At 40.8% G+C, this 24,851-nt stretch overlaps 1 protein-coding gene across 1 annotated transcript in view; it reads left to right on the top strand.

Moving 5' to 3' along the window:
- Positions 1 to 24,851, top strand: part of LOC139449792 (carbonic anhydrase-related protein 10-like) — a 121,095-nt gene that overhangs the window by 56,207 nt on the left and 40,037 nt on the right. Inside the window, exon 4 of the mRNA XM_071231323.1 lies at positions 5,646 to 5,837. Within this exon, the coding sequence (XP_071087424.1) occupies positions 5,646 to 5,837 (192 nt within the window). The remainder of the gene's footprint in view (positions 1 to 5,645; positions 5,838 to 24,851) is intronic.

Below are 24,851 nucleotides of genomic sequence, written 5' to 3'. Positions count from 1 at the left end.
TGGAGCAGGGAGGGGTAGGAGACACGCTACTACTACCTGACATTCTGGATAAATATCAGTAGAGTTGGGAACTGAATATCAAATATACTATTTTAATTATTCAAGTTTCATGCTCCTACTCGAGGGAACGCTGCCGCGACGACACACGACTCCACGCTGCGACACAGACATCTTAATATCCTACTAGGCCCGTAGCAGCGTTGCCAGCGAAAACGTCATGAAATAACAGATACCGAAAATATAATAATCTCAAGTGACGGCTTGTGGGATGAAAAAGTATTGGACGTCATTAAATCTTCAGACATATCTTACTAAAAAACAACTCAGTTGTAGTTTAATTTCTGATGACGTCTGATCATGACGTCAGAAACACTGAAGAGTAGGATAAGAGGAACGTGTATGATAGGGTAACTCGTGCAGTAAGCGTGTGCTGCTAAACAAATATTATTACCGTAACAACTAACGGTACTAAAAGAATAGATTAAAAAAATAAAAACCCAGGGGGCATGTGCATTTCGATTAAAAAACTCAATAATAATTGAATATTCCAGCTATACCACGGCGTGGCACAACAACACTATTTGTAACACGTTTACCAAGTTTGGGAATCGAACCTGTGTCTTCTGAGAGATGAGCGAACACTTTAATCACTTGGTTACCACACCACCCTTAACTGTGAAGTACCCACAGTAGATGCGTTTTTTATGCTGGAGTTAACGCGACCAATCGCGTCATTCCGGTACAAGCCGTTGTGGAAAGGGGCGAGTAGTGGCGAATGACTAAGTGCTACAAGCCTGGAGGTACGAGGGGGCACGGGTGGCCCAGTCGTCTAAGGTGCCATAATTCGCTGGGCAGAGTTGCGTCCCTTGGACACGCCACAAACCTATGACTGTGGGTTCGAATCCCGGTTCGCTCCGATAATGTTTCTTGGTTTGTCAGCACCATACCCTTGCTCCTGGGTTTCACCGAAGTGGTAAACGTCCGAGACTTGCATAATTTCGGGCTTTCCTCCCACATTAAGCTGACACGCCGCGATATAACTAGAATACTGTTAAACACGGCGTTAAACCCAACTCACTCACTCGCTCACTGGAGGTACGATTCCAGGGTTCTATTCCGGTTCCAATGCCCCACATGTGTTAAACACGTTCATTGTGGAAAATGACATTAAAAAGCTGCAGTACATGTGAGAAGTGGAATGACCTCTCGATTTCAACGTCTTCGGTTCTTTCAGTGCGACGTTTCGACGTCATTATTTTCTTTCTCATTCCAGTTTCTTTTATTCTTTTATGTGAAGATTGAAATCCACTGGGCAATCATGTCCTCAATATTTAAAGTTTAAAGTAACCCCTTTCTTAGTTGTTTTAACGAACGAGATAAGCCATGAAGAGGGTCGTTTCAAAACACTTGTCCGAACGTTTTGGTTCTTAACTGAAGGGGGTGGTCGGGTAGCCTAGTGGTTAAAGCGTTCGCTCGTCACGCCGAAGACCCGGGTTCGATTCCCGAAATGGGTACAATGTGTGAAGCCCATTTCTGGTGTCCCCCGCTGTGATATTGCTGGAATATTGCTAAAAGCGGCGTAAAACCATACTCACACACTCACTCTAAACTGAAGGCCGAAAGAAACTTTAGCATAACTTTAAATCACTCACAGGAACACCACTTAAATACATGAACTAAATGTACTGAAAATCTCAAAATCTCAACGAAATCAGCATCTTATCAGTCATACAGCATCCAATATTGGTGGTGTAGCGAAAAACAAGCTTTCATCGTAATGGACAAAGGGCACACACATCTAATATCGCCCGAGGTTCAATGACACGTAACATTAATAGCTTGTATGACCACCCCCTGCTACAAAACATGCAAAAACTCTCCGGGGCACAGAAAAAGTCTGAAGACGTCACGGGGATACGTCGCCATTCTTCTTGGAGGGCCTGGATCAGTTCTTGTCGGTTGGCTGGAGGATGTGATCGCTGTCGAAGACGACAATCCATGACATCCAAGAGGTTTCTATGGTGGGCATGTCTGGGGAGCGTGCAGGCCACGGCAATACGTTGATGACGTTGGCTGCAAGGAGTGTGTGGGTCTGGTGTTGTCATGCTGATGAAGGACACCACGTGACAGTTGTTGTAGAAATGGTAGGACTGGTTATGCATTCCGTTAACGGTAACCACTGGTGTTCTACCCTGCCCACAAATTCCTTCCCTCACCATAACACCTCCTTCACCATACGGCACGACCCCCTGAACGCAACATGTCGCCGTTCGCCCTCCCATTCGGCGGTAAACAGCTCTGAACAAACAGAACCAACTTTCATCAGTGAAGACGACCCTTTGCCTGTCACATCGCTCCCAATGACGTACAGCCCGGGCCTCTCAATCTCTGACGACGTTGTTGCGCTGCCAATAATTGTCCCCTGTAAGGGATGTACGCCTTAATTCCTTGAGCCCTAAGTCGCCAGGCCACTGTCTGTCGAGCAACCATATGCCCTAAGGCATTCGTTGCTGATGACGTCACTGTCAGAAATCGATTCCGGAAATGCAGAGTACGCAAGTACCGGTCTTCATTGGGCGCAGTTACTCTGGATCTGCCTGTTCTTGGCATGTCCGATGTCTGTCCTGTCTGATGTCTGATGTCTGAAGCAACACGGGAGCAACCAAAAGTTCTAGTAATGTGGGCATGGGTGGCTCCCATCTCTAGCATACCCAGGTCCCGCTCGCGTTGTACAGGTGTCATTCATGGCATTTCTGTAGTGGCTTTCTTATCAGAATGAGTGTCTGACATGCTTTCGGTATCATTTATATACCCTTATTGTACGTGCATAGAGCATTGTTGTGTTTGGACGGTATGTTTTGCATTGATTCAGTTTCAACGTGTGTTTTTAATTTTTTTTAATTTTTAAAAAGTGGAGAGGTTTCTTTTGGCCGTCAGTATATGTATCGTACTGCAAACGTCTTACTATGAAATACGTATCGCATGGCGAACTTACTATCAAATATATATCGCTTCGCGAACTAACTATCAAATATATATATCGTATGCAACCATACGACGTTTAAAGATGGTACTTGTTGTCACCCTGTCTGGCGCTCGGCATTAAGGGGCTAAAACAAGGACTGGTCGGCTCGGAGTCAGTATACTGTGTCTGAGTGGGGTATTCATGTTAAACTGCGGCATGGTATCTCAGTGAGCTAGCACTATAAATTGGCATCAGTCCGGACTAGTACAAGCAGCCACACACACACACACACACACACACACAAACACACACACAAACACACGTGCATGCACGTCGCTATATAAATGCAATAATCTTGGACGCGACGTTAAACCCCATTTCACCTCACCTCACCTCTAGCTATATGACAGCTATATGACGGCAAATAATCGAATCTGGACCAGACAGTCCACTGATTAACATCAATAGGACCGATCTAAGCAATTGGGATACGATGGCATGCATCAACCAGCGAGCGTAGTTGCCTCTTACGGCAAGCATGGGTTGCTGACGACCAATTCTAACCCGGATCTTCACGGGTCGCGTTGTTTACATTGGTAGTGAGGCTCGACTGGCTGTCGTCAAACCCAATGGAGTTCTCCTCGTTTTGCAGTTGAAGACTATATATTTATATATACTTATGCAAAACAATATACATAGCGCCGACAAGCTTCCATTAGGGCAGTCTACTCAGATTTCAGAAGAAGCGCGCTTGTTTACAAACAAGAGAAACGTCGGATCAAGTGTTATGCAAATTAGCTTGTGGAAGTGGTGTTATGCAAAGACATCACTGTGCCGGAGTGTGCATCGTCGACTGAAGACGGGCGAGTCGCCTGCTGCACAAAGCAGCTGTGTTAAACGGAAGTTGGCAGACAGAACTCGGATACAGTGCCATGGCGCTGTCTGGAGCTGACCCAGCGTGTCCCTGATGGAAAGTATCGTTCAGACAGACATGTCTCCGTGGGTTAGCTTTCGTCACCGGAACAACGCGCATCAGTGTCCCATATTGTTCTGCCTCTCAGTTTCAATTCAAACAGTGCCCAAAACGATGGATGCTTTGCATCACTGTATCCTTACGAGGTTCTATTTTTAACCCATACCTGTTTTGGTAATGTAATTTTGCTTAATGAAATTCTTTGCATTTTTGTTATATGACAGAAATAATACTAAATGATTTTTTAATACAGGTTAAGAATTATAGATAGGGAAAACGGGTGGCCAAGCCGTCTAAGGCGCCGCAGTTAGATGTGAAGAGTTCCGTAACTTAGGCGTGCTAGCATCCCACACTCGTGGGTTCGAATCCAAGATTTGCATTGATTATATTTCTAGGTTTGTCAGCACCATGTGTATCGGGGCGGTCGGGTAGCCTAGTGGTTAAAGCGTTCGCTCGTCACGCCGAACGCCCGGGTTCGATTCCCGACATGTGTACAATGTGTACAATTTTGTTTAGGGTTACTTCTAAACTTAGGTTTTGAACTGGGTCAGTTCTGAACCTGCTTTTACGTTTCAGTTTTCAATTGTAAGACCTTGGTTTTACAATTGACGTTTTGTAAACTGGCTTTTATATATTGATTTTTTTATTGGTTAAAAGTCACAATTGTTTTCACATGAAAATTTTGTAACCAAAAGTTGTTTAACTTTACATGTCATGACTCCAGTTGGTCCATGCTGCATGTGATATTTCTGTGCTATTCCGCGCTTAGATCGAATTCCTTTTATACCGCGACACACTGTATTGTTTCACTATGAGGTATGTCGATGTTTTCTTATTTATTCGGGTATGACTTGCATTTAGACGGTTTTGGTGAAGTTTCGTTTTATCCTTAACGTAAAGTATATCGCACAATTTTCATTACATACCTTTGTAGATCCTATGTCTCCACAGGTCTATTTTTAAAATTTACATTTTTTTATCCATAAACATCTAAATGTGAGGCAACAACACTTGTCTAAACAGGATATTTGAATGTATTATTTCATTATGTACAACGTGCTTTTCTCGGTGAAAGCATTCGGTATATAAGGATTATTATCCTGTACATGAACCAACCTGATCTATCATTGCTGTCGGATTAATTATTCTTGTATAAGAACCACTGGTCTTAAGTAACACGGGGGCCCATTCGTCGAAGGAGCTGCGATTCGCTGTGCAGAGTTGCCTCCCTTTGGCACGCCTGAAACCTGTGATTGTGGGTTCGAATCCCGGTTCGCCCCGATTATGTGTCTAGGTTTGTCAGCACCATACCCGTGTTCGTGGGTTTCACCGAAGTGTTAAACGTCTGAGACCCGCATCACTTCGGGCTGTCCTCCCACATTAAGCTGACACACCGTGATATAACTGGAATACTATTAAAAGCGGCGTTAAACCCAACTCACTCACTCAAATAACAGAAAAATAGAATTGCACTATGATGGCGCTTAGAACTCTGTTGTAATTTGTAAATTACAGAGTTATAAAATCTATTTAAAAAATCCAGAAACAACGCCTCAGTCAGCAATACTGCGGCTACAAGACGGATCCCCCCGAGGTCAGGGACATACCGTCACAATGTTTATGGATGCCAGTGTGTTCTTGCACCGAAGTAGAAAAGTATCATAATCGGAGGCATTGGAGTAAATGTTTTTATATGACGTATTCCAGGTGAAGGGGCTGCTGGTCAACACCGGACACGACATCTCCCTCCACATCACGTCCGAGGGTTACAACAGCATCAACATGAGCGTCGGACCACTTTCCTACAATTACACAGTTTCGGAAATCAAGTTTCATTTTGGAACTTCAGATAACACCGGATCGGAACACAGGATAGCCAGCATATCGTTTCCTGTCGAGGTAAGAGTCATATTTTGCATCAACCCCTCGTAAATTTACTTAAGGCCACATAAAATCAAATTCGTGTTTCTCATCGCTTTAAAACAAAATATTCATATCGATGAATTCTATTAAAAATGTCTCAACATTATTTTGACAAACATTCTGCTGCTTCTAAAAGAGTACGCGTGAAAAGTCGGATTGGGATTTTAATTATTAGTTTAAAAAATAAAATAGCACCACGTCGATTATTTCAAGGTTTTGGTAATGAGAGACATTTTTTCATGATATGGCCTTTGTGTTATATCAAAGTTCTATTGACATTTGATTCAAAGAACTGTCTCTGAGTTATATTTTTCACTTATCAAATAACACATGCTTGCCGTAAAAGGAGACTATGCTTGTAAGAGGCGACTAACGGGATCGGGTGGTCAGACTCGCTGACTTGATGCATGTCACCGTATGCCAATTGCGTGGATGGATGCTCATGATGTCAATCACTGTATTTTCTGGTCCACACTCGATTATTTACAGACTGCCGTTATAAACCTGGAATATTGCGGAGTGTAGCGTTAAAAACAAACAAATAACACATATTCAATTTTTCTTTTACTCCTTGCTGTGTGATGATTTATGATTGTTTCTGTTGATTGCGTACAACTGTATTGATCCGCTTTTGCAAGAAGCACCTTTAATGTCTCAACGTTCACAAGATCAGCTAAATTACCCCGCCGAAGCTTCTGTAGGTAATCAATAAACGACCCTTCAACGTTAAATTGTTCATATTGGGAGATTCTAAAATTAACATAAAGCAACAAAGGTTGAGTCGTTTAGCTTGAGACAATACATCGGCATTGGAAAGACAACATTTGGACCCCATTTCTATCTGAAGTGCAAGGATCTGCTCTACACAATCACTTCATTATCGCTCCCAGAGGACAGTGTATCACTCCGCGATGACGCGTGCAATCACGTCCACTGTATCATAAATCACTCCGCGATGTACGCTAGAGCTCGGGCGTAAAGTAATCCCGGTGTTATTTGATTTTTTTTTTTCAGGTTCTAATTATCAGGTCGAAACCGTACCCATAGTTCTTTAATAGAACAGAAGCCATATGTGTCCAGTTCCGTTTTACGTACAAAGTGCGCGCGGGGTCCTGTTTATAAAGACTGTAACGCCAATATATCTACAGATCGAACTAATAACATAAAAACATAAAAGTATTAATACTACTTGTAATGATAATAATGGTACGATTTTTTCTGTGAGTACGGTAATTGAATGTCTTATCTTCAATAACTATTTCATTTAGTTCGGCAAGTTAGTTTTATCGGTATTACACTGAGAACATTTACGTGGATGATTGAGTAGCGGCCTTTTGAAGGACATACATTCTCCTCATAAAACAAAACGAGGCTGATGTAATACAAGACCATTTTCTCCACTTGAGTGAACACCAAAGATGTACATTGCTATGACTTGTATTTCTTCCAATGATAACACAATAGAAAATGTCATTTTGTTAAAAAGAATCCCCAGTCGCATAAGAAAAAAGTCGAGTAGAGACTGTAAAGTTTAATTTCATTAAATTGTAATTTGTATAGCGTTCCTAGATTCCCAGTCCAACCTCGATCCTCGGTTTGGGGATTCGAAAAGAAACTTCATGAGAACCGAGAAATTGAACTTTGTGTGCATAGAGGCCGTACGAACGCGTGTGAAACTATATTATTGTTTACTTTTATTTAGATTGGAAAATCTTGTTCGGGAAAACCAATGGTTGAATTCGTACTGTGTAACTATGACGAAGATTGATCAATGTACCACGTGAAATGCTGAAGGTTCTCGGTCGTTGTCAAGGAGTTCGGGTTGAAAGTTAATCTGAAAGTTATGTTTTTGTTCACAAAAAGTCTCAATACGACTTTGTTTTCAGATGTAAGAATTGAGGGAGTGTGGTTTTACGCCGCTTTTAGCAATATCACGGCGAGGGACACCAGAAATGGGCTTCACATATTGTACCCATGTGGGCAATCGAACCCGGATCTTCGGCGTGACGAGCGAACGCTTTGACCACTAGGCTACACCACTACACTTGCATTCTAAGAAGTTGTGGTTTGACAACGCACGATTGACATGTGACAAACATTACCATTCACGACTTCTGTCGATATGTCGAATGAGAGATCGTTCATTGTGCACACGAAGCATAGTTGTGTCTTGTACAGATCGTGGGATTGTGTGTTGCACGTGCGGTTGAGGCAAATGTGACATTAAGCTGAAAAGTACCACACGTATTTCTGCTGTTCGCAATGTCTGGCTCGTCTTATATAGTCATAGTCTCAAAGAGAAAAAGAAAAATCTTAGCTGTGAATTGATGAAGCGAGTGAGTGAATGTTATTTTACGCCTCCGACAGTGATATATATTACGTCGGACTGTCATTAATCGGCTAGAGGTTATCACGCGAGTGTGTTTGGGGATGGTAAATATCCTGCATTAGGAATACACATTGTATTTAGCGAGCCTTGGCGACACAAGCATGATAACCTCTTTATCATATAATGTCATTCTTTAATTCTGTGCTTGAAAATCGCTTTCCCTCTCTCACAAACATTACCGAAAACTCCAAAGTTGCCCAAACTTATAAAATGCCTTAGCTACGTCACGGTTAGACACTGATTTTCAGTATATTAGACTGTTCTTTTAATACTGATAGCAATTATCCCTGTAGTTTATCCAGATTCCCGATGGTTAATCCTGACTCGATCGCCAAATGACAAGGGCGACGCCATGTTTGTTTATAAACACTGAAAGTAGTCCCTACTTGACCTTTGATATTTGCATCTCTATCCGCATATAACCCCAAGGGATATCGTTTTTATCCGTTGGCTTTATCCTGCAGAGAAACATACCCATTATATGATAAATCATTGTATCCCCTGAATTAACATTCTAGTTTTAATTCAATGTGCTAGGTAAATTAACTGTTAACGTTAAACACATTATTGATGAATAAAATTTCAATGAGTTAATGTTACAAAGTCGATAATCCACCAGTTTATTGTTATTTTCTGAGAAATTAAATTAACATAATGATTACTATTCTTATATTTACCCTTTTGATACTTTTGTTCGTTAGTCCAGACAACTCTGAACTGTTCAACCTGTCTCGTAACTTTGCAATTTCGGGGAATTTTATACCCTGGTTTAACGATTTTGTTTCCAAAACCTTCTGGTCTGTGGTGTCAATAAAATATATTTTCAAAAAATACTTCCTATTTGATAACCGGAAAGAACTTTCAGTCGAGTGAAATATTTTGAAGTTGTTATTTGTTTACTTACTGAAAATTATCAACAGACTGAAAGGGTGGAAAACGCTGTGGAAATTTTTATTGGCGCTCCGTTTTCCAATATTTATTTAATAAACGACACACTATAAATAGCGCATTACGACAAGGGTTGAATTTAGGCAGAGAGAATGTAAGTATATACCTTGGAGGGTAGAGGGAAACTATATTCCAGCTATGTGACGGCAGTCTGTAAATAATCGAGTTTGGACCAGACCTTCCAGTGATTGACATCATGAGAATCGACCTACGCAATTGGGATACGATGACATGCATCAACCAAGTCAGCGAGCCTGACCACCTGATCTCGCACATCGCGTCTTACAGGGTGACTGATGAGGTATTCTAACCCGGATCTTAACGGGACTTTTCATGCATGGGGAAATACTGATTACTGCTGAAAAGTTGCACGTACACCACACGTGTATCCAGCAAGCGAAAGGGGCGCCAAATAACGATAGGAATACATACAACATGGCAATCGAATTCGATTTCTATGGGTTGATATACGCATATCACTTTGTAAACAAAAACATGTGTTTCGTCAGAAAATTGACACCTAATACAATTTCAAAAGATAAAAGTATTTTTACAGGTATATATTTACCTATGATTCGTAGTTATACCGATTGAAAATAATACATGGAAAGTATTTTTCAATGTCCATACAAAACTTAGATACATAATCGGGGCGAGTCTTGGATTCGAACCGATGATCATAGGTTTCTGGGAACAGAACTTTGCGCTCTTCGACGAGTGGGTCACTCGTGCATCCCTCCTTTGAAGTGTTTTTTATCACAGCGTGTAAATATTAAATTCTGTTCTTTAAAATACAATTTTATTTCCGTAAACCAAGTAAATAATTATAAGCGACAAAGCCCTTTCCATGTTAACAAGAACTCTCTGCCAAAAGCAGAGACGAATTGTAAGTTTCCGACTATATCACGAGTATGTATTTACGAAACACTATCAAATATTGACGATACCAGGTGTTCTCGAAAAGGTGGGCGTATCCTGCCCAACAGGTGACAACCGTCACAAACACATGCAAGGGCATGTTAGTGTTTCACCTGAAAAAAACACGGGAACATATGGTTCAAGTCAAAACTGAGAATAGCATCTGACATAACATTCGTCACTGATGTGTCAAATGTGTTAACACCTAATGATCATATTTAATTAATAATGGGATAGTTATGCCTATTTAACACACGTTCTATGATCCTAAGTTATATGGGCCTAGTTACACTACTGCCTAAAAGTTCATTCCCCTAACACGCGTTGAGAACGCGTGTAACACGCATGTGACACGGGTGCTCAACGGGTTGCACACGGGGTGAGCACCCGTTGGACACGGGTGTGCAACTGGTGTGCGTCGCGTGTGCAACCCGTTGCACACGCGTGTGCCACGCGTGTAACACGGGACCGGGTTCCAGTTGAAGTTGACAAATTTATCAAATGAATAGTGAGATAAAACAAAACAGTGAGATGTGAAATTTGAGTTAATGAGCGGCCATTGAGCTGTGCTCACCAGACCGTAAATACAAGGTCGGCCCATCTTAATTAGTGTTCGGTTGCTAGACTTTTATGGCATGAACCATTCCACTAGGGTCCAGTCTAGCCATTGTGGCTAGCCGACAGTAGAACAGTAGTGAATTTAGATGCGAGTTTATTGCTAGGGGAACCCCCGTGTTGACACGATTGTCGCGGGTTGGTAAATGTTCGCCATTAATAAAATGATTGTTTGTGGATTACGAACATATTCATTTGCCCACACGAGTCATTCCATTTGATTGCAAATATAACGTTTTTCGTTCGCCAAATTTATGCTTTAGACAGTACAATTATGATATAGCCGTCACCACTACTAATGTCTCATTATTTCACGTAGGAATATGTCCCATTTCCCCACACCCCACTTTCTGTGTTGCATTTTGAAAGAATAAATAAAAGAAGGTTTTGTGTGGGACACTTTTATACTAATTATAAGAGGATGTTGTAAATGAATATGAACAGCCATGCTGTCTGACAGTTGATAGAATTTGAGATCTTCACAATCACCGGGTGTGACCATGTTGACAGAATCTCGTTAGGGTTTGTGATTTTTACATTTGCCCAATGACCATTGTGAGTATTGCTGGGGATACCAAACGTAACAGTTTATTATTAGAGGTTGTGAGTACCTATACCACGTAGATAGGATATCTTTAGGATTTTAATCCTTCTTTGAGAGGCATTTAGAAGTTGGAGTACTACGTTAAGAGAAGATTTATGGGTGACTTTAATCCTTTCTTTCTCTGTGGGTAATCCTTCCATGTTGATTGGAGGAAGTCACTCAACCAGGTCATGACAGGTCGTGAGTTTACTCACTAACTACTGTGAGCGTTTTTGGCATGACATCTTTTCTTGTATAAACATAGAAACGATGCTCACTCACTCACTGTTAATCTTCTGCAGTTTGCTGGCAAAGTGGGGATAAACCTCAGTGTCAAAGACGATCAAATTTAGTTCGAATCCTTGTTTATATGTGACATCTCCCAAATGGGGACATTTTCATAAACTTGGCAAGTGATGATGAATTTTAATATTAATATTATTATAGTTTATGAAATTGTTAATAAAACTTTAATAAAATTGTGCTTCACTCTCACGAAAAATATATTGTCTGTGAGTAAATTTATATGTCACGTTACATCGGCATTTTTCAGTGATATTGGGACTACATGAAACATGGCTGGTTTTACATTTCTGATACAGGTGCTTGACTGACTGAGTAGTTCATGATCAATAAGATATGTTTATATCAGTCAAGTTTGCAACAATAGATGAATAAGTTGATACATTTTGACCGCAGTTGCGATTACCAACTTAAGACATAGAGACAGGGAGGAGATATATAACCAAACCTATGATCCTGTTGAGACAGTTGACAGTTAGAACGTTGGATTAAATGACAGTAACTAATCTGAACATTCCCCAGTTATATCATAAAATACATCATAACTCATAACAGTCCGAGAGACAGCTTCCAGACTTATACTAGTATTGAAGGGACAATAGCTTTTGACAGTTTAAAAGTAAACTCACCTTAAGGTGCTTGGCAAGTCAAAACTTACCTCCCTGTATATGTTTTTTAGGTTTGACAGCAACTATGCTTGTAGATTTCATAGATAGACATGATTGGTTAGCTAGATGTTATTACAATAAGCGAAAATGTCTTAAAAGTCCACAGTTTGTTTAAAAGTACAAAAAGTGTGTTATAGATCTATCAACGTTTTCTTTTATTGAACATAATATTTGCACTATATTGCTGTAAGCTGTAAATAATCTAGCCTCCCCATGTACGTAACTTACATATATTTATGTATGACCAAAACAGCAAATAAAGTTCTGGTAGATAGGTACCTCGGAGATTTAACGTGCGCTTTCCGACTTTAGCCTATCTCGCACACGAGGAAGCACTTATACTATTAGGGTAAAAAAGCGTAATGATTAAATAAAGATGTGCAAACACCCCCCCCCCCCCCCCCCAAAAAAAAAAAAAATAAATAAATGAATAAAAAAATTAAGTTTAGTCCTTGTAGTAGTCTCTTGGTCAGCTTCTCATCCTGGGGGTCGGGATTCTGGTAGCGACTCTTGGCAAGGAGGGCGGCGGTATTGGCGACGAAGTGGTTTGAGGTCGGTACGCCACTACACTGGAAGAAGTGGTACAAGTCTGTGTAGTTTGTGATGTCGTACTCGATGTCCCCCCCTTCTTGTGCACCATGACGAAAGGGACTCCTTGTTTGGCGTAGAGATATTCCTTTGGGGTGTTGATCTGGTCAACCTTGAGATCCGGCCGGGGCTTGTAGTGGTTGATCTTTTTTTTTTATTTTTCCACTAGTAAATAAAGTTCTTTGGTATGACCTCTTTTATCCCTGCTGACGTTATCCTAATGTTCAATTTCAGTCTGCCTCACCAAGCGTAAGAAAGCATTGTACATGATAAACCACACTGATGCAATTTTCTATATATATATTTGTAGATATGAAGCATTCTAGTTAATTGTGGATACACTGGGCAGACAGAATTGTGTTTATTTCCAGGCCATCCTGATCGTCGTTTACTACTATAAGGTGTATGGTTGGAGGCAAGATCAAAGGCGCCGCACAGCATTTATTAGATAACAGACGGGTTGTCCGTTTCGCTTTGAACAACCACCCCACCTGTCTGTAGGAGTTATATAATCAGTGCGCAAATAACTGTGTCAAGTCCACTGCCGGGCTGATGCGGTGTCAGTGTCAGCGATGAACATGAATGCCCAAATCATAGACCTGTAGCACTCACAAGTTGCTTAGCCAAAATATTTGAAAAGTGTATATTCAATTCTCTGATAACAGCAAATATAACCTTAGAAAAAGATTCAACATACAAACAATCAAATGTAGAACACAGACCTATGCTTATTATCATTTCTTCTGGATATGATCAACCTGCGGAACCCTCTATATATCCGATGAAGTAACTAATGCTCGCTCATTAAAAGAAATCAAATCCTTAATTAATCGTTCTGATGCAATTATTAATAATTTTTACTTCAAATATTTTCATAGATCATGCCAAATTGTCCACTGTCGCCTTAGGCTCGGCTGCAGTGACTTAAACGCTGATAAGTTTAGACGACATGTATCAGACATACCAGACTGCACTTGTGGATATCACCTTGAAGATGCAATTCACTTTTTCTATAACTGTTAAAAAATACGATAATATCAGAAACACTGTGTATTTCTACACACATGGGTATGGTCTAAACATGATATTACATGGCAGTAGTTAAGCAGTTCTACAAACATGACTCTTCTTAAATCAGTTCATGACATCATTGTCAAAAGCAAAAGGTTTGAGTAGCTTAATTTTATGCATGTAGTAAAGGAAAACTGCATTACCTTATTTCACAGACACCACTTGCTTCAGTGTACTGGCTTCGTGTATTTCATTTGTGCATTTTGTATGTTTATGTTCATCACTCTCTTATATATATATATCCAGCCGTTGTTAAGTTGTTACCTGGAGAGGTATTACATAAGCAAGTTTTGCTTGTTTACCGATCCAGATTTCTTTTGAAATAAAAATACGTTTAAGCCAACACAGCTAACCCTAAAACACATGATTGTAAACTATTCAAAAAGGAGCACTAATCTCTGGCTTCTTCTCGGGTGTCGAACTCAAACTCAAACTCATTTATTCTTAGAATAACATGACATACAATTATCTACAATTTTTATTATGTACAATTTAACAAAAATAATAAAAATAGGATACGTGGATACTAATACAATTTACCAATTGTATTGTACACATTGTTAAGGAATTTAGATAGGCCTTTTAGATTTCTTACACTGTTAGTGGTCATAATTTTCTTAAATGTTTGGAAACTTAAGATATTGCTTATTTAAGAGTTCATATCGCCGTTGGTGTAAAGCTTCACATCGGAATGAATAATGCAATTCATCTCCCAAAGCGATAGAATCACAGAGTGGACACTGGCTGTCTTCCCTGGGAATGTTCAGCCATCGACCAGTTTCAACTGGTAATCCTTGGTTAGAAAGTTCTGAATTTTAGTATTGGGAGAAATATTGGGAGTAGTGCACTTTACCGGGCGCACTTTTTCAGATCCAATTAGCGCTGTGGGGGCTCGAACGCGCTTCGCCGGCTCACCGGTTCTGCTAATTAATGCGTTAATTAGCCGACGCTCTACCACTGGACCACAGGCGCTATCACATGTAATCAGTGCTCGTTCAACGGGTCATTAGAATCCCCATTGACATGCTCGCGTAATCAGTAAACAATGAATTGCGCATGCGTATGACGTCACGGTCCGCGCTCCCATTCATGTTTTCTTGAAATCACACCCGCAATTGTTTTTGTCAACATGACCGACCAATGGGATTAAAAGGATTAACGCTTGTAAAGGTAAGAATTTATGGCTGACCCTTGCCCAAAGCAGGCTAACCCTAATGACCGAAAACGGGTGTTGGATCGTAAAGACGTGTAAGTTTCCCTAAGACCGATAAACGGGTGTTGGATCGTAAAGACGTGTAAGTTTCCCTAAGACCGAAAAGGGGTGTTTGATTGTAAAGATGTGTAAGTTTCCCTAAGATCGAAAACGGGTGTTTGATTGTAAAGATGTGTAAGTTTCCCTAAGACCGAAAACGGGTGTTGGATCGTGAAGCGAGAGTCACCAGCAGAGCGTGAGGCACGGTAACGGTATAACGAGACAGCAGTGGCACTATAGCGCGGTAATTGAGCGGATGGTAGAGCTCGGGCTGCGCCCGGTAAACTGCATTGTTGCCGAAATATTGATTTTAAGAGCAGTAGATATTTCGCAAATGAAGGTTGATTCTTCAGGTAATACGACATTTGGATTTCCGCTTGGGCTTACTAGCTGCCGTGAGTCAATTTGCTCGTTAACGCAACCGAGCGTGACAAGAGACTCGGCTACCAGTCTGCAAGGACAGCTAAATAAACTTACGCATTTTTGAAAACTGATTGGTTACCCGTGATCTATGAAGATTTCAACAAAGGGCGCATGGTAATTAATTTCTTCAGCCTAAACAAACAGACAAATAACGGCGAAAGCTCATCGGATGTCGTTATTTGGAAATACCCCTGATTGTTACAGTTTGATAATAAAAAAAGTATCCCTGAGTGAAAGCATTTGCGGATTTCGGATTGCGTGGATGATACAATTACTACTCCCTTGTTGTCATCCACATTTTCTGGTATAACCCTACACTTCTGTATTTGTAGTAATTCACATGCTGCTCAGTTAATGAATTTATATTATGTATACTCAGTTGTAGCACCACTCAGATTACCGGATAAAGGTTCAAATTTGGTCTTTCTTGTACCTGGGGTAATTATTTAATCTAAATCCAGGTTTGAAGTGAGGTGGAATGTGAATTATGCACGTGGCAGACCAGCAAGAGATGTATGATCAGTTGATTTACTTTTTTTGTAAATCAACTGATCATTCCCAGACATCAAAGGATCAACAGGAAATACGTTGATTGATTAATTACTGTTATCTTGCACAGTGGATATGTCAAAAGTAAGTGTTTACATGTGAAGGTAGAGTTACTAAACCTAGGGAATACACTCATATCATGGCGTGAAGTACAGATGTAAAAACAACATACTTTGTTCAAAGGGTAACCGATAATACACTGACTGGTTGTTCATTGTTATCTAACTCAATGTATGTTTTTAAGAACCGTGGACATTATAAAAATAGTTGTCACGTGGGCTTTCTCAGCTAACTTGGCACCTATGTGAAACAATTGAAACAAACTAAGTGATCAGTTAAGAAACAGACACGGGTTATAATATTCGATACATTTAAATAACGTTTAAAAACGATATATTTAAATATTTTAATATATTTCATATATATTCCAAATATTGTTTCCAAATAATTATTATTAAAGTATTTGATTCTCACATAGACATTTGACATCGAATAAGTATTTTTGTACAGCTGCAGACGCAATGGATATTGTTCCTTTATGTTGATATTCCCGGATACATTATAACTTTGGTAGGTTGTAATAATGATATTTGCATTTTGTTTTCATTCATTCGCTGCAGCTTTGAACAGAATCATTCTTGTTCCTTTCCGTTTGGTTGGGAAGTTTTTCGATGCGCGATAGACGTTGTTTTCACAAGTATTTTCTTTTGTAAGCGTGTATATGTTACAGTCAATGTGTAAAATATGATTCACTCAGGCAATTTATTAAATATCTAAATATTTCAGTCATTTTACAAATTGACTGAACAATCCATTCATTTATTTAACCGACTGACTAAAAATGATAAAGACGACCAAAAGAGCTTAAACACATCACAATATATTAATTATGCTAAGAAAAGAAGCCAAACAATACAGAACTGTACTTGGTGATGATATTAAACATAAACAAATATTTGGAATTCGTTATCATATTAATAAAGATGGACATATTTTTCAGTTAATTTGTAAAATAAACTGAATATTTAGGCGTTTAATACATTTCCTTAGTGAAATCTGTTTACATTTTGAATGTAAACATATACACACGGTAAAATAAGCAATGTGCAGATGAAATATTTACTTTGTGTTGCAAGTCAAAATAGTGTACACGAAGATCGCACAATTACCAAGCAAGTGACTTATCAAAACTGCATCACCATTACCGATGCTCCCCACAAATATACCTACATTTCAAAAACTGTATTTCATTGTTGTTGATCAGTGTGACCATATGTCCTTCTACTTTCAATAAAAATGCGCTTACGAATGGCGAGCACAGGTCGCGAACAAGTCTAGATTTCTGCTATATCATCCGGGTACTCACTGAGAAAATACAGTAATGCACAGGTAACAACTACTCCCGCGGAATTGCTTTAGATCAGTGCTCTTTTGTACGTTGAAATACTATATATTGTGAATGCCAAAATGATGTATCAAGGATCAAGTAGAAGATACATTGACCGTTGCACTGGGAGTTTATTCAACAGACCGTGAAAATAACACTGCTGTATCTTATTATTTATTTTAGATGACGCAGTCAAAGCTCACTTCTCCTGGCGGCCATTATCGAACGGCCAGCTAAAACACAACCCCGCGCTTACGTCTACAGGTCTCTTCCTGTAGTACGGTAATTAGTATTCTCTCCCTCAAGTGTATCCTCAATGATATAACCCACCCTCATTAATTACATGCTGCTCTTTTCCAGCCTCACGGCTATGGAGCTGTGATAAAGAGTCCAAGTCATCATAAAGTAATTAGGGTCCAATAAAAACAATGCGCCGCCAAACCTCATACATATTATCACTGAAAGTCGTACTACAGACGGTTAATGTCAAATCACAATAAAAGCATTTCAATTGCAATAACATGTTCCAGGACCATGTATTCTCTAAACACCATCGGATTTAGAAGCAATGGTCGTATAAAACAAAACACATCTATTTGATCACAACAGTATTCATGTTATTCCCACAAAATCACATAAAGAAAGGAGACGTTAGGAAATACATGTGCATTATCATTTTTCGTCAGGATAACAAAATTTTCTCTCCTTGTTACCACCTCCAGGTTCAGCTTAAGACGGGTCCTCCTTTGGTCAAAAGTTTGTTCCCCCTCTAATGAGTGTGTCACGCGTTGCACACGAGTGGCGGACGGGGTGCACACCCGTGTGCAACGCGTTGCACACGGGTATCACACGCGTGACCAACCCGATGCACACTGGTTGCGTAACGCGTTGCCCATGCGTGTAAGGGGAATGAACTTCTAGGCAGTAGTGTATTCCAATTTAACACACACACGATGACTATTACGTAAACCCTACAGATTCTGTCCGTAGGGACATAAGTCCATCAAGGTATTGTTTGTTTGTTTGTTGTTTATCGCCGCACCCAGCAATATTCAAGCTATATGACGGTGGTCTGTAAATAATCGAGTCTGGACCAGACAATCCAGTGACTTACATCATAAGCATGGATCCACGCAATTCTGATACGATGACATGCATCAACCAAGTCAGTGAGTCTGCCCACCCGATCCCGTTAGTCGGCTCTTACAACAAGCATAGTCACCTTTTATGGCAAGCATGGGTTCCTGAAGACCTATTTTACCCCGGATCTTCATGTATCCCATCAAGATGTAGTCCCACTTCCATCACACGCCACAAGCAATCCGTTTTGGTTGCAAAGCGTGCATCTTAATAGATATCAGTTTTGGTCCTAATCTTATATCAAAGCAAGCTAGTCGTTTTTTGTGAAACCCTTGATTACTTCATTTCCTAGCAAATCACGAAACCGTCATTTAACAGACGTGCTTCATTATGAATGTTTTTGTAAGTCTCACAAACACATAAAACACACTGTCATTAAACACCGCGTACACGTTCTTCCGTAATGATCCTTCAGTTTAATCAGGAAAGTGGTCGTGTTTGCGAACATCCGGACTGAAAGCGACAAATGCAGTTGATTTGCTTGAAAATTGATCGACACATCCGAACAATGGAGTCGTTTATAACATGATCGAGGATCAACGCTGGCATATAAAGATTTCCGCTTAATCGAAGTGGAGTTGTGTTTGTGCGTCCACTTTCTTTTATGCAGTTCATATTTGATAACGCCGGGGACTGTGTTAAGTAAATTAGCCCCCCTTGACCCCACTCCCCGTTTGACCCTTCCATTAGCATCCGTAACAGTTCCAGCACGAGCGGCAATGGGAAAAAGTCCTGACTGACATGTGACAGTACGCTGGGGAGTGATTGGCGTTCGATCTATCGATTTGATTACGTATTGACACTCAAGTAGCGCACCAAAAACGATGTACAAACAAAAGCAATTGTATGACCCTTTCGCCGTCGGATGGATGGGTAATGATTGTTGAGTTGCTGTGTGGTTTAACCCTTATTCACAAAGGATGCCATTGATTGTATGGTTGTTGAATGGGTACGATGACACATCAGACAATATTTCCACACCAGAGGATGTTTCAGGGTGGCGTCACCTTTCGTATTGAAGTCTCCCCTATTGAAGTTCCGCCCGTGATATAGCTGGAATACTGCTGGAATGTCGATGACTGCGGCGTAAAACAAAAGCCAGTTCCCCCGTACCCCGGGAGCGACGAAATGTGAAATGGGGTTTAATGGTGCGTTCAAGATTATTGCCCTCATGTACCCCTCTGTGTGTGGCTGCTTATACGAATTCGGACTTATGTCGCGTTTATAATGCTCGCCCACTGAGATACCAAACCAGTTTTACCTGGATACTCCACTTAGACATATTCTGATTCCGAGTGGACCAGTCCTTGTTTTATTCCCTTAGTGCCCAACGACAGGCAGGGTAATAACAAGTACCATCTTATAACGTCTTTTGGTATGACGTGGCCGGGGGTTCGAACCAAAGACTTTCAACTCTCAACACTAGTTTAACACACTGGACCAAGGAGGCTGTCAGGGCTGATGGGGATAGGATGCAAACTCGCACGGTGTCATGGTGCGAGTTTGACACTTTTATCATAAATACCCTTGATCCTTTCGTTTCCATTGAAATGACGTGGGCAGCTATATTTCTTTCATCAATAACCTCGCACAGAAGTTCTTTAGAAAATCTCAAATTTCAAATCTAGTCTTGAAATGGAACATGTTTTACAGAAAAAATCAGTTGTCAAATTATCTGAATAAAATCTAACTAAAAAGAGCCCAGAGAATATTCATTTTCGGATGTAATTTGACTGGGTTGCAATTTTAAGCGTCGCGCATTTTGAATCGGACTCAATACAGTATGGTGACGAAGTAGTCCAGGAATTTATCATAAGAGATTGGGGGGGGGGGGGGGGGGGTATAATGGACAAGCGAGGAGGCACATACACGCGCTACTGTGATGATGCACCGAAACCCCAACGGTAAAGATAGTAGTCCATTGAAGGGGGATACATAGAGCGCGATCAAGTTTATCATTCAGGCTGTGATAACGATGGTCCCTGGACCACGACATCAACATAAACGTCCCCCGTGTTGTATTCGTACATTACTCCTCCTCTACCCACAACCCGAAGGATCGAGCGAGTAAGGGGCCCTCCACTACCATGGGTGGGTGGGGGTTGGTTGATTTTTATTCGAGCCAGTAGATGTAGTTTTCAGTCACAGCTTCAAAACAAGCAAGCAAAACAAAAAATCTTGCAGCTTATCCATCAATGGCTATATGGCAGTCCCAGCAAATTATATTCAAATCCATAATACACTACTTTCTTTGATTGCAAGTTATCATTTTATTATTTATATAAATTTAGAATTTAATGATTGCCATAATCTGACAAAAACGATGTCCCAGTTTCATACATGGCATGAGTGAGTGTGTGAGTTTATGAAGGAGCGATTTTAACAGTATTCCAGTTAACGTGGGAGGAAAGCTACATGTCTGGGTACCCGTGAAGATCCGGGGTAGAAAAGGTCTTGAGCGATAAGGTCTTGACCATACTTGCCGTAAGAAGCGACTGACGAGATCAGGTGATTCAGGCTCGCTGACTTGGTTCATGCATGTCATCGTATCCCAATTGCGTGGATCGATGCTCATGATATCAATCAATTGATTGTCTGGTCCAGAGTCGATTATTTACAGACCGCCGTCATATAGCTGGAATATTGCGGAGTGCTGCGCTAATCAACAAAAAAAACAATGTCAGGGACTAGGGAAACATTGGCACCAGTCCGCGAAGCACAGTCCCACTTTATCAATCAAGTAGTAAGTACAAAAAGTAAACTAAACAAATAGAAAATATCATATGTCTAGAATCGCGCCACGAGTACCCGAACCAGTGTTGTGACCATCACCTTCCCCGCGCTGAGTCAGAAGGTTGGAGGGATAGTGATGGAGGTGGTAAGTGCGAGGAACTTCGATCTATTGTCTGATCGCCATGATCTTTGTAAGATTCTGTATGTCTGGTTTCGGATTAGACACTTCCAGACACTAGCACCGACAGCAGTTTCAATTTTCCTTTTTCAATCCGCCTTCTTTGAAATCTCCTCATCCACCGCTCAAGCTAGACAGGCGGTGTAAACAAACACTCATATTCTCTTTGTGTGTGTGTGTGTGGGGGGGGGGGGGGGGGGGTGTTGTGCGTTCGTGTGTGTGTTGGCGTGGAGGGGGTGTAGGTCGCCTGCCATTTGAAGTCAAACTACTGACACCAAATCATATGATTTCGTTTTGTTCATCTGCCAAATATGCACGATGTGATGAAAGGTCTTCCGACCATAGATTTGGAAACGGTCATTTTACTGGGCAAACAGTTTGTTCACACGTTTGAGTAATCGATGAAAAGCTTGCAAACACGTTCTAACGAATACTCATGGACGGTCACAGTTCCATAGCTAAAGGCTTTTACTTGTGGTGGTCAAAACCGCCATTCCCTGACAAAGACAATGGCAGCCTGCCACTGAGCGACACCAAACGGCCATTTGATTACCCAAGGGGAGATAAATGCTGACAGCGAAACCTCAGAGGCTTGAGCATTGCCGTAAGCGAAATACACACTGGCAGTCTACAAAGTAAAGCTCTTATTTTACTGGTAGTAAAGCTCTTACGTTTCTGGAGAAGGGACACAAATGGGTCCCACTTAATCATAGGCTCGTGTAATTACACACACTGGGTTTACTTTGGTCGGAGATCGATCGCTCTTTGCCCCTTATGAGTCCCACATTAGGAGAATTTGTTCATAGGACTATTACATTTAAAGTAGCAGTTCAATTAGACACAGGATGGATCGCGGCATCGTCTGTGAATGCGGGGGTTACCGTTAAGGGTAATGTGCTCATCAAAATTCTTCAAATCAGATTACACACGAATCATTTGGAACTTAAATTTACCATTATGATTTGGTTTATTTAGAGTTGTGTTGGTAGTAATATTCTTTTAATACCCCTATTCATACAAAACGCGGGGAAGTTACGTTCACGAATCAATTCAAAACAGTCGCTGAAACTAAAAGCACTCCTTCACAAGTTCCGAAACTGACATTCAGGTCATTTGGTAGGAACGCTGACTTTGAAACCCCACCCCACATGGTTTTGGTCGTTGAAGACAGAATCAATAGACGTCTGGAATCTAAACAAAGCTAAAAGTTAATGGACTTTGCGAATAAAATATCTATGTTAGCTTCTCTGATATCACTGGAGCATAGTATGCGGCCGTCTTCCTTCCACGCCTGGCCGCGCCCGTGCCATTCCTCTGTGGTCAAATCTTGGAGGACGTGCAAGAAAAGATCGATAGTTGTGCTGTAATTCCTGACTGTAGACATGCAACTGACAATTTTCTTCCAAAGATGGCAGTTTTCTCTGGTACGTCTTCTACCTCACCGATAATTCTGTCTGCTGGTCCCGATGGCGTGACCTTCACAGTCGTTTGCACGAGCCATCAGCTGTTTGGGGTGAAGACCAATAAGACTTACTTATATAGATTAGGCACTTACTTATCTACTGATAAAGAAATGTTCCACACTCCTAGAGCTTCGGTCCTGCCCCCATGAATCGCTTGTTAAATGTGGCGTCACCTTTGAAAATACCCTTTGCTTGAAATTTGCCCATGTCAATCCAGCAGAAAATGGGTCCCCGGTAGGTTGAAACGTTAATTGGAATGTCAACCAAGTAGTTTGGATTGAATACTCCCTGGGAAGTATGAATGAAGTTGGAACGCACACTCGTTGGTCGGGTAATAATGTTATCCGCTTTCAGGACATACCCCCTGCTGTGGGGAAGGGGACTTCCCACTTAGTGTAATAAACACCAACCATCGTTGCACTCCTGTTATGCCCAAATCCCATTGTGGAATAATGTCATACAGTCAAACCCCGTTAATCCGGACAGTACTGCTTCCAGTTACATTGTCCGAATCAACAGCATTCTGGATAAACGACCAATCTGTATATGGTTTAGTCACTTTCATCATATAAAGACACACCCAACAGGATCCATTCGGAGCGCGAGGATTCGGAACATCGGGATCCGGACGAAGGAGCCTTTCTGTGTACCTACATCCCGTTGTGGAAATCATTTTACCTCCATTCCATTGTTGAAGCGTGTATTAACTACTCCCATGTGGAAATCAGTTTATAAGTACATCTCATTGTTGAAACAGTTTTACCGACATTACCTAACAAAAGCCAAATCCCTTCTACTGATTTACCCACCTGAACCCAAAAATAAAGAAGAACAGCGAGACCGACTCATCTGTTTCTTACATGTATTTAGATCTATGCATTAAGACCCAGAGTGCCAAAACACTCTCCACAAGACTGTATGACAAGAGGGATGACTTCAACTTTACAAAATTCAGCTTTCCCTCTGTGTCGTGCGGTGTTCCAGCAACACCAGCCCATGGTGTCTGCGTCTTACAACGTTTGAGGTACAATCTAGCATACTCTTTCTGCCGAAATTTTTGGGAGCGTCATGCGACTCTTGCGCGGAGGTTGTTCGATCAAGGTTACAACATTCAAGACCTCAGTAAAGCTTTCAAAGGTTATTATGGAATACAGACAGACAGACAATAGTTTATGAACGTCTCACTCCTGTACATACATAAAACAGCTTTGTACAACTTGTCATAGATAGAATGTACAGAACCATTCAATAGAATTATGAGAGACGAATTATCACAGAATGTATACATAAATGATATAAAGATGATATAGTAAAAAGTTATCCATATAAAAGATGTTTTCTACGATTAAGAATTAAAAAGCAGACTTTGGCAAGTATAAAACACACACTGGAGTCACTGAAAATTAAACAAAGTTTGTCGATATCAGGTATATCTAAAACATTATAAGATTTAGCAATACATTCATTAAAAAGAGTTGCCCTGATATCATCATATAATACGCAGTGAAACAAAACATGGACCTCGTCTTCTACGCTGTCATTACAGTGAAAACATTTTCTGTTGTTGACGGGTACACCTTCGTACCGACCGGTTTCCACTCGAAGAGGAGCCACGCCACACTTGGCTAGTGCCGATCTATAGTTTCTGGGCATCTTATTTGAAACAAAGTATTCTGTCCCATATACTTGTTTGTAACATCGATACATTCTCAATTTATTAAGCCCATTTCGCCCCTCTTCCTTTCTTAACATATCACTCCATACATGTGGAGGACATTTCCA

The sequence above is a fragment of the Haliotis cracherodii genome, unplaced genomic scaffold (assembly GCF_022045235.1).
Source record: "Haliotis cracherodii isolate W230 unplaced genomic scaffold, xgHalCrac1.p SCAF_8, whole genome shotgun sequence".
In the NCBI taxonomy this organism is placed as follows: Eukaryota; Metazoa; Mollusca; class Gastropoda; order Lepetellida; family Haliotidae; genus Haliotis; species Haliotis cracherodii.
Note: the sequence above shows the minus strand (reverse complement) of the source record. Positions and strands in the feature narration are given on the sequence as shown.